This window comes from Nestor notabilis, unplaced genomic scaffold (assembly GCF_000696875.1).
Source record: "Nestor notabilis isolate BGI_N333 unplaced genomic scaffold, ASM69687v1 scaffold16091, whole genome shotgun sequence".
Classification (NCBI taxonomy): domain Eukaryota; kingdom Metazoa; phylum Chordata; class Aves; order Psittaciformes; family Psittacidae; genus Nestor; species Nestor notabilis.
The window spans coordinates 609-10683 of record NW_009914389.1 but is presented as its reverse complement, the minus strand read 5'-3'; the positions used below and the strand labels follow the sequence as shown (position 1 = coordinate 10683).

The 10075-nt window shown below is 40.7% G+C and overlaps 2 protein-coding genes across 2 annotated transcripts in view; one reads left to right on the top strand and one right to left on the bottom strand.

Moving 5' to 3' along the window:
• Nucleotides 1–1433, top strand: part of SERINC3 (serine incorporator 3) — an 8044-nt gene extending 6611 nt beyond the window's left edge. The window contains exon 9 of the mRNA XM_010023641.1: nucleotides 500–1433. Within this exon, the coding sequence (XP_010021943.1) occupies nucleotides 500–638 (139 nt within the window). The 3' untranslated portion in view covers nucleotides 639–1433. The remainder of the gene's footprint in view (nucleotides 1–499) is intronic.
• Nucleotides 1434–5185: 3752 nt separating this feature from the next.
• TTPAL (tocopherol (alpha) transfer protein-like) lies at nucleotides 5186–9702 on the bottom strand. Its single transcript, XM_010023640.1, has 4 exons — nucleotides 9263–9702; nucleotides 8356–8549; nucleotides 6361–6471; nucleotides 5186–5630 (listed from the first exon to the last, which is right to left on the bottom strand). Exons 1-4 carry the CDS (start codon nucleotides 9696–9698, stop codon nucleotides 5355–5357), a joined length of 1017 nt encoding a protein of 338 aa, XP_010021942.1. The 5' UTR covers nucleotides 9699–9702; the 3' UTR covers nucleotides 5186–5354.
• Nucleotides 9703–10075: the final 373 nt, after the last annotated feature.

The following is a 10075-nucleotide window of genomic DNA, read 5'->3' as shown; positions in this document are numbered from 1 at the left end:
GAATGCCATATTGTTCAAATTAACAAATACACAGCAGCAGTCACCAGGAGTCTGTTGCATAGCTTGCTCATGTTTAATAGAATCAGGGAATGGTTTGCATTGGAAGTAACCTTAAAGCTCATCCAGTTCCAGCCCCCTGCCACGGGCAGGGACACCTTCCACTAGAGCAGGTTGCTCCAAGCCCGTGTCCAACCTGGCCTTGAACACTGCCAGGGATGGGGCAGCCACAGCTTCTCTGGGCACCCTGTGCCAGTGTCAATTTCTTTGTAAGAGCAGCACATCAATATATACAAGCATGTTCATTTTGAAAACTGGGTACCAAGAATAACAGACCTGTGAAGGAGCCTGAGGAATTTGATGGTTTAGTTGTCTCGCCACACTCCCACAAAGGCTTTTGTATTGTGTCTTGAATGACTGTCCTGAGTTCAGGTTCTTATGAGAGCTAGCAAGGAATAATGGAAGGTGCCTTCTCTATCTATTAATTGACTTTACTTTTTAGCCCTGATGCAGATTTTAAAACAATGACAAGTAAGTGGCCAGCCGTGTGGATGAAGATAACCTCCAGCTGGGTTTGTCTCCTCCTCTATCTCTGGACCCTAGTGGCTCCTCTTGTCCTCACTAATAGGGACTTCAGTTAAGTGGCTGCACCCATCTGAGCTTATGGAAGTGGGGGATTTTTATGCTGAAGGCCAAAATGTTCATGTATTGCTTTATTTACACGGTCTATGTTACTGTTGCTTACGTTGGTATTAATATGCAGGTGGATAGAAAGTTATATATTGCATAATGCTTGATGCAGGATCAAAATTACTATCAGTTATCTTTCTATTTTAACCTTCAGTCACGGTTATCTTATTACAGCATTTTTAAAATTCACTATAGCTCTGCTGTCAAAGCACAAAAAGTATCTGTTCTGTCCAATAGCCACAACCTTTCTACTGAATTGAAGTAACATTTAGCTAAAATACAAAGTAATATATTTTAAAGAACAGTTATATTGAGCATAATGCACTAATATGCCAATGCTTCAGTTCCTGGAAGTGTAAGCTATGCTGCTTGATTTCTACATTCCACTACAAAAGTTTATTGAAATTATACTTACCTTCCAGTGTTGTGGCAAAAAAACCCCTTATTCCTCGCAAAAAGAACAGAACTTTGAGGCTAAAAATTTGTTAACTCAAATTCCTTTTAAGAACAAACTTGCCTTTTCTAAGAGGCAACTTCTGTGGTAAGTTCTTTTTTAGTATGTTTGCCAAATATTGAGTGGTAAGTGTATAACGAGCTTAAACAACTTTGATTATGGTGGAAAAATAGAGCTTCAAATTGATTTCACTTGTCTAATATGCTTACAAAAATAATGTATGTGAAATGATGATTATTGGCACTAGCATTTGCACTGTAAACTTCTTTAAATAAAAGTGGACTAACTACTGACACTGTCCCAGCTCTGTTGAGCAGCATTAAGAAGCAGCAGTTATCTCCAATGCAAAATGCTACATACAGTGCTAATAGCTGCTGCAGTGTCCACTTGGATGTGACTGGATGTTTTCACCATGCAGCAATAGTGAGTCATAATGTATTTCTTTTGAAACAAACAGCATCTTCCACGTGATTCTCAATGACAAATCCTATTCCCTGGAGTTTGCTCAGGTACAGTTTTCAAGTTAAATTTAGTTCTGCAGTAGAAAGGAATACCTTCTTCTAATACAACACCATGGCAATTACACTTGGTTGCAACTGTGTGTTTAGTGTGGAACTAAGTATTTGTTGCTATTGGCTTTCACGATAAAATACCCCAACATGACACAAGACAAGCACATTTAAAATATCAAATTAGCAGCTGTTACAATGTGTTTAATCACCCAGTCATGCATCAGAAAATTACATGGGTTTGACCACTCCATTTTATAAAATGCAATATAAAAATAAATTTTGTCAAAATAAGATGTACACTTAAAACACCCAATACCTCTAGGCCTACATACAACAGAAGGCAAAATTATTAGTTTGAATAACACTGTGATTAACTCATGCCAAAATGAGATTTAACAAAAAAAACAATACTTCACCGAGTTCCTGAAAATACCTCAGGGTTTGTAACACCCATTTGCAGGAGTATAAATTCAAGTACTTTTATGTACAGTATGCAGCTACCTTTTGTCCCACTCAATGCCAAAAGCCATGGCTGCCCAGTGCAGTTCAAGTATCTTTCCTTATGTGTTGGATTTGGCAGGGATGGCTTATGTACTGGGCAAGGCAAATAACCTCTGGGAACAAAGTTAGTTCAAGTGGAAATAAAGAACAGATCTGGTTTAGTGCTGTAAAAAAACCAAAACAAACCAAAGCCCCCCAGCCTGTAAGCTTTTCCTATCTATTAACTTGCAGATAAAGACTCTATACTTAAATAGGTTATTTTCCAAATACTGATATGAGACATTTTGGGAACAAACTGATTTCTTTGCTAGTAAGTGCTAAAGCTCAAAGAACATTCTCAGCTCAGTGGTTAGGCGCATATAAGACAGAGCTGTGCTTTCTGCAAGACAAGCCAAGCACTGGTTATGAACCTCAGAAGGGGTTAGTGATACAGCTCAATGACACTGCAACTCTGTCTGAGTTCTAAAGCCAAGAAAGAGCAAATTAAGAAGTAACAGTTAGATGCTTGATAAAGATAAGCCTGGCTTAGTTCAAGCATCCTGACATCAACTGTCCAGCAGCCAGCTTTAACAAAAGTTCTGGAGGCATAAGACCAGCTATTTTCAGCATTGATAATGTAGCCTTATCTATTATGTTTAAATTATATGCTGTATTCTTAGTTTCTCTGTGAGCAGAGGAGAAAAGGGCAGGGAGAGATGGATCTAGTTCGCCTACTATTTAAGGCATGCACGAGAATATAAAAGCCTCAAAAAGGGTGTAGAGGTTTCTCAGCCTTCTGCTGAACACAGCTAGATTGTTTTCTTTTTGAAGGACACTAAATTGAAATATAAATATTCAGCCTCCCTCTCTGGTAGTTACATAAGGGGATCAAAATAGCTGTTCCTATAGGTTAACTGTCAAAATGCCACGACTTCAAACCCTGCAGCACAATTAAGGAAAGTATCAAATACCAGTCAGGCCTTCACCTCTAGGGAAAATGGTCCATCCTGTTCTTTTGTTCTTAATTGTACATAGTGGCTGGAATTAAGAGGCACTAAACACCACTCTCTATGTTCTGTCAGTTAAACAGTGTGGGCAGCCACTTGCCTGTCTTAAGTCCTGGTGCTGTGTGCTACTGTCTTGCTAGGGTGGCACAAAACTGAATTAATCTCTGCAAAACACACGGCATGTTCTGGTCAGATATGAGGAAGTGGCTAGCAGTACTCTGACCTTATTTTAAATAGTGATGTTGGGTTTTGGTTTTTTTTTCCCCATACTACAGGTTAATAGTTGTCAAAGAGGAGTAAGAATTGGATCATAAAGTTCGGAAAAATCAGATGCTTTTAATCTCTTCCCAATTTAACCTAAAGCAGTTCAAGTGATGAGTTCCAAGCTTCATGGTCTATCCCTTTTCAAAACCTAATCTTCTTTTTATAATGCCTGGATGACAAGCATGGCATTTGCTTGTCCCTAGTTCCAGAATGAGGTCTGCTGCCAGATCAGGAAGTCACTATAGTGGTAGAGGAGTCTCTTTTTGGCAGTGCAATTGTGCTGTAGGGGGACTGAGACGAAGACAGACATTCAAAGCAGAGTTTGGCACTTTGAAAAATGAATGTCTGAAATCCTTAAGATACTTTAGTTTTCTGTTTACAGAAACATAACTGGTACCTATAATGACACTTGGCACTAAATGAAGATTTCACCCAGAGAAAGTGCTCTAGAAGTAAGTCTCCAGTTAGAGGGGATGTTTTTTTTTGCCAAATAATAGTGAACTATACCTTGAAGTAACAGGGTGTGCTTTCCTGGTCCTAGTGAGGTTTTCCATCCACACTACTACAGTGCAGAAAAACATGTGCAAAGAGTGTGCTGAGAGTTAAGTTCTAATTCAAGACCATTAAACAGACTGAACTTGGGGAGTGGGAACAGCTTATTTAGACAATAGGTATCTTTCTTACCCTGATTTGACAGCGGAATCTTAGTTCTGTCTCTAGACAAAGACCTAGAAGCACAGGCATACAAGCTACAGGAAATACTACAGGGATGATTAAAGTCTTAACTTCATACAGGAATGGGACAACCAAAGACAAAAGAGGTCAACAAAACTGAAAACAAAGTTGTAACATTCCACGAAAGAGCCGACAAGCACAGTGAACAAAATGCTACAATACCAGGAAATTTAAGAATGTGCTTTCAAACAGCCTGTCTGCATTTGGTTTCGCAGACTTAAACTCAAATCATGTCCAAAGTAACAAGCTAAAGCAGCACCTTGCTGTCACACATAAAGTATTGCCTTCTATACGTCATATGCCAACTGCTACAAAGCCTCCTTAGAATTCTATGTATGAGTTACTTACCCAACTCCTCATCACAACCAGCTGAAGAAAAGAACAACTGACAATGTGGGAAGGTAGGTGACATAACTTTTTCTTATCTGGTCCTGAACGTCGTTATTTGAAGCTGTTACCTAATCAAAAGCTGTAGTACTTAATCTGAAAAGCTTCCTGTTTTCTGAAAATGAAGATTGCTTCTGTTTATAATAGGCTTTGGCATAAATGTTGTAGTATTTGATCCACCAGATACAGTTTTTCCTACTGTGAGGAAGTTTCAAGGATGATCTCCATAATGATACTCCTGGGTAAGAAAGTTTTGCTCTGTATTAATTTAAGACAAATATTCATTGAGATATTTCAGAAATACCAACTTAGAACCTGAACCAAGTGATAAAGGACAGGACAAACTGGAATTTCGTGTTTTTAAGCAATCTTCACTGACAGAACTACATTTTGCAGGGTTCAAAAGCAATTTTCTTGTCTTGGATTATTGGCGATTGCAAAAGGGGAAGGAACAGATGGTCACAGCTAGTAAATCATCATTGTCGCTTTTCACCTGTGTGGGGAGGGGATAAGAAACTGTCAAGCTTACCATCCTGTAATATTAGGGTGTTTTTTCCCTTTATCAGTACAAAGAATAGGCCAGTTTGCATCATTCACATGGAGGTTGATGAGCCTTAAGTATTCTACATAACTGGTGCTCTTTGTCTTTATCCTCCCCGAACTCTGCCCTGCCCCCACTGTGCCCTCTTCAGCTTCCTTTGGTTCTACAGTGTAAAGTGCCTTAGCGATCTGTCACTAAGCTGCAGGTTTAGGGGTAAGGCAGAGTTCACAGCATCACCTATCAGAACAGATCTTAACTGTGCTGGAAACCTTCCCTTTACTGGTTTTTTAGTAACAGTAATAGAGCTGAGGTTTCATGCCTCGAAGAGAATCATCACATTGCTTTTCATCAGCATCCGCGCTCCCTAGCATGTCATGGGGAGAGCTGTCACATGGGAGAACCAGCTCTGAGAAATCATGCTGAAAGTCCTCTTCAGAGGCTAGCAGCAGCTCATTCCATGCGGTGATGTCCAGCTTCCCTGAAGTACCACCATACTCTTCAGGAAGGATCACTGGAGGAATGTTTTGATGAAGGGAATTCAGATCACAGCCATGAAGAAAAAACTGAAGAAAACAGAAGATAGCTTTAATAGTGCATATGAAACATTTTACAGCAAATTACTGAAACAGGCAGCTAACAAGCTTATTTTGAGTTAAAGGGCAAGCTTTAGAAGGGATGTCCTTATGATCATGTGGCAGCATACAACAGTGGGCAAGTGCAGTTAGACACACTAGTGAGAGGTCTTGAAATCCAAGTCTAGTGCAGCTTAAATCCCACCGAGAGAGACTTAATTGCCAGTCTGTGCCAGGGTTCCAAATTCAGCTTGTCACTAAGTCCCTTTCTGGGATTGGAAGTACTTATGCTTGTGTGGAAAAAGCATCATCCTACATCCAGTCCATAGAGAGAATACTCTTGCTGCGCAGGATGCTTCCATGAGGGAAAAGAGCAAGGAAGAGGCAACACAGCTTTCCTGTGACACCGCCTCATAAACACGATCTCATAAACAAAGAGTTATTGCCAAAATAATCCAACCCTAGGGCTGGAATTAATATCCTGGATACATACCATGTGTATTAAAGCTCCATATTAATGTTATGCCAATATTAAATTCCTCAAAGCTTCTCTTGTGAATTTTCCCAACAGGCATATTTTTAGAAACTAAAGCAGAAAAGACCAGTTACATCCATAAGTGGCACCAATGAGTTTCTAGCAGTGAAGTTTTTCAGTGCGTTTTACTGCAATGGACAAGCAAGGAACTTACAAGATTAATGTTAAAATGACACAGATCCTTACCCGGTTTGCTATCTTTTCCTTCAGAAAAGGCTTGATGATTGCAAAAATGCCTTTGAATATACGAGGTTCATTTATTATGTTAACAGCTTTTATTCGAATGGGGAATCCATCCTGAAGGGTAAAGAAGATTTTTATAATGCACTTTGAAAGACATTTGCCATCTTCCTCTTTTTAAAACCTCCAGAGACTGACTGACAGCATAACCCACTAGCTCCCAAACTTGCAGAAGGAGTTTGAAACCTCAGAGAGGTTTATGTTGGTGAACCTCTCTCTGAAGTTTAAAACATAATGAATACAGCAACAGAAATGTACCTTATAATAGAGAATAGTTTTAAGATGAGATCTGAGAGCATAAAGTCAAGAGACAAGAAAACCTTGTATTGAGAAGTGTACTGCTGCAGTAAATCCTGATTTCTTATGTTGTACTTCATCTCCCCTGGCAAAGACACTTAGGTGATCACTGTATTCCCAACCCCTGATAGGGGGGTGCAGTTAGGAAGTGATGACCCTGGCTTCTGAGGAGTGTGCCACACTCAGAGCCAGAGCAGGCTGATTCTAACAGCGTGTCCAGCTACAAGATTCAGTGCCCAAGGTACTCTAAAATGTTTTTTTACATAAGGAAGAAATCTAGTATCACTATTTTTCTGCCATTCCAACTGTTCTGTCATGCTAACTGCAAAGACAAACGGGCTCTGCTGCCAACAGAACACAGTGTCTCTTACACAAGACAGTTTAAAACAAGTTAGTTTTAGTTATGGTGTATCTGCTGGAGAAATATAATTGCAGAAACATTTTTCTGAGGCAAAAGCTCATGACCAGCAATTAAGGTTTCATGCCACAGTGAGTTTCTTTCCCTCCTAACCGGCTCTACATATACAAAGCAAGCAGTCAGTGCTTGGAGTGAAAAGCAGGTAACATGCACTGCAGGAGTGTTTTTCTCCTTTATGAAGGTCAGTAAATTAGCTCATCTTTACAAGATATGCAGCTCAGCAAGGTTGATGCAACATGTTTATATACCACCTTTATGTCCTTCACCAGGTTCAGCTTTTGTTTTGTGAATAGCTTTCACTAATAACAGCAGGACACCCATCCCTTCATTTGTACAAATTGAATATGGGCTCAGACAGTTAAATGACACATTTAGATCGTAATTTAAAGGAGTTCTTACATAGGCATTCATAAACTCACTAGTTCCATCTCCATAACCTTCCCTGATTCCTCCTATCCTTCCTTATTCCCCCCAGATACAACAAAGATCGTAACCAGCTCAGGCCAGAATCAAAGTAATGAGGGAATTAACCCATTAAAGAGAAGTTTTCTTTATCTTACTCCTCCAGGTAGTATGGCAGAACATCAAGTAAAATCATCAGAGCTCCTTGCCACTTTGGCCAGGTTACTCCTTGCTCCTTTCACCTTTCTACTTTGTATGACTCCACTTATGTTACACCCTTGCTCCAACCATCATTTTCCTTCCCAACATCTATCAGAGACCTTTTATTCCTGTCTCTTTTGCTGCCCCTTCAGGAAGTGGATGGAAATCCACCTCAAATCACACCCACTCGAAAGTCCTCTCTGCCAAAATCTTTGCAGCTGTTCTTCAACTTGCACTTGCCCAGTGGTCAGCTCCATCTCACTGACAGGAACCATTTAAATAACAAGCCATTCCTTGGCATTTAGGCAAGACAGTGTCTTCTCTCTGGCTGTAAGTCAGTGCTCTCTTTCTCTTCCTTGCCACAGCCTAGCAGAACTGCTTCTTCCTGTTCCAACTCAAAGTTTACATTTCTAATGCCAATTTAGTTTTAGGGATGTAGAAGTCAAAAAAGGGCAAGTGAGGTAAGTTGGCAAGGGCGTGAGAAACTGGTTGGGCAGAGACATGTTTTAACTCTGCTAGTAAAAGCAAAGATCCTTAAGTTTCTGGTGACAGTCAAGAGCTCTAGACACAGAAGCAGTCATTTACAATGCACAAGCTTATTTTCCCACCAGTTCAGGTCTTACCTGAAGAATTCCAATCACTTTTTTGGCTACAAAAGGACCAAAATGAGACGCCTTAGATAAGCTGACTCCTTTGTAGTCTGCCAGGATTACAATTCCATTCACCTGGGTCTCTTCGGACTGAATGAGTTTTTCTAACGTTAAGTATATGGCACGAATGTTCTCAGTAATCGGATAATTACTGGGTGTCCATCTGTCTGAGGTTACAAGACATGGATGGTAAGTCGGAGAGTAAATATAAGCTAACAATAAACATCCCAAAACCTGATTTTCCATTTTCCTGGACTCTAACTTTTTAAAGTTAGTCTTTAAAAGCCACAGTCTTAGTTCAGAGCAGCCTTTCTTAAGCAAGAGATAAATGGCAACTCATGTTTACTTCAGGGAGCAAAGGCCATGGTTTTAAGAACCCCATTGTCCACCCAGCACAGCTTATTAGAAGCAGTTTCAGCTCAGAAAGAAAGCAGGTAAATGGAAAAGAGGAGAATGAATGAAGACAAATTTACAGCAAGCCTGGCAGCACCAAAAGCACATGGAAAGCTCTGATTATTTACACGGGAGTCAAAGCCACAGACTCCTCTCTCCACTTACTGTCACACAAATTACAAGCTTCTAGTGGCAGGCCAGCAGCCCTGTTTCAGTTTGAATTACTACTTTAATTTCTCTTGAATTGCCTAATATTTCATCAACACACCTCACCGCATTTTCATTTTGACACAACTGCAGTTATTGCTGACACAGGAAAAGGAACCAGTGTAACGCTGGCTAACGACAGACGTGTCCCTTCACAAGTTAGCTTTTCAAATTCCACCGAGAACCCACCTCCTCTGTCTAAATAACCACAGGAGAGCAGGGAACGCATTTTTGGGCCAGGCACACCTTGAAGAACAGAGACATTCATGCATTTCAGTACCTGGGCGGATGCAGACGATGTGGCGTCCCTCGGGGTCCAGCTGAGGCAGCACAGTGACAAAGCCTGACTCGAGGACAGGCTTTACTGCAGATGGCTTCAAGTTATTGAAGACCTCAGGCCAGCTCCTCCTGCAGGTGTGGTAGTTCACCAGAAGCTGTAGAGCTCGATCGTAATCAAACTTCCTGGCTCTGAGGAACCTTAGCAAAAAAGCATCGTCCAGGCAGGTCCCGAGGGAGGGATAGTCTTTGCACACCATATCTCGGAGCGCCTGCACATCACGGAGCCTCCATTCAGGTTTCTCTTGGAGCTCTTCCCGGGCTTTGGTAATGAGATCAGGAGACAACGAGCAAACATACTTCGGCCGATCTGGCAAGAACTCGTCTGATGGAGACCCCGCTGATGGACTTGTCCTGGTGCAGTCACTGTCTCCTGACATACTGTAGCAGGATTCTGTCAAGAACCAAGTGTTACAAATGACAAATAATCCCATGGACTAAGACTCATATTTATTATTTACGTATTTATCATGTCCTGTATCCCTCCTTCTCCTGGCTGAGGAGACTGCCCTTACAAGAACCAGCACTACAGCCTGCAGCACAGTTCAGACATTTAATTTCTCTTCCTAGGATTAGAAAGCACAGGTTTCTCTCGTGTCTTTATCCTGCATAGCAAGTAGAAAACTACTTCAGATGAAACCTAACCAAACTAAAACTAAAATACAGAACTATACAGCTTCATTGCAAAACACAGCATTTAATTTGCTTTAACATTTATTTCCTGTGTGCAATTGGAAACTGAAGCATCCCAGCTAAG

What these genes read in the sequence shown, in the direction of transcription:
- TTPAL (XM_010023640.1), bottom strand. Translation starts at nt 9,698, where the DNA reads ATGTCAGGAGACAGTGACTGCACCAGGACAAGTCCATCAGCGGGGTCT. An exon ending in CATCGTCTGCATCCGCCCAG is followed by an intron (nt 8,550 to 9,262) that starts GTACTGAAATGC and finishes TTGTAACCTCAG; the next exon opens with ACAGATGGACACCCAGTAAT. An exon ending in AGGAAAAGATAGCAAACCGG is followed by an intron (nt 5,631 to 6,360) that starts GTAAGGATCTGT and finishes TGTTTTCTTCAG; the next exon opens with TTTTTTCTTCATGGCTGTGA.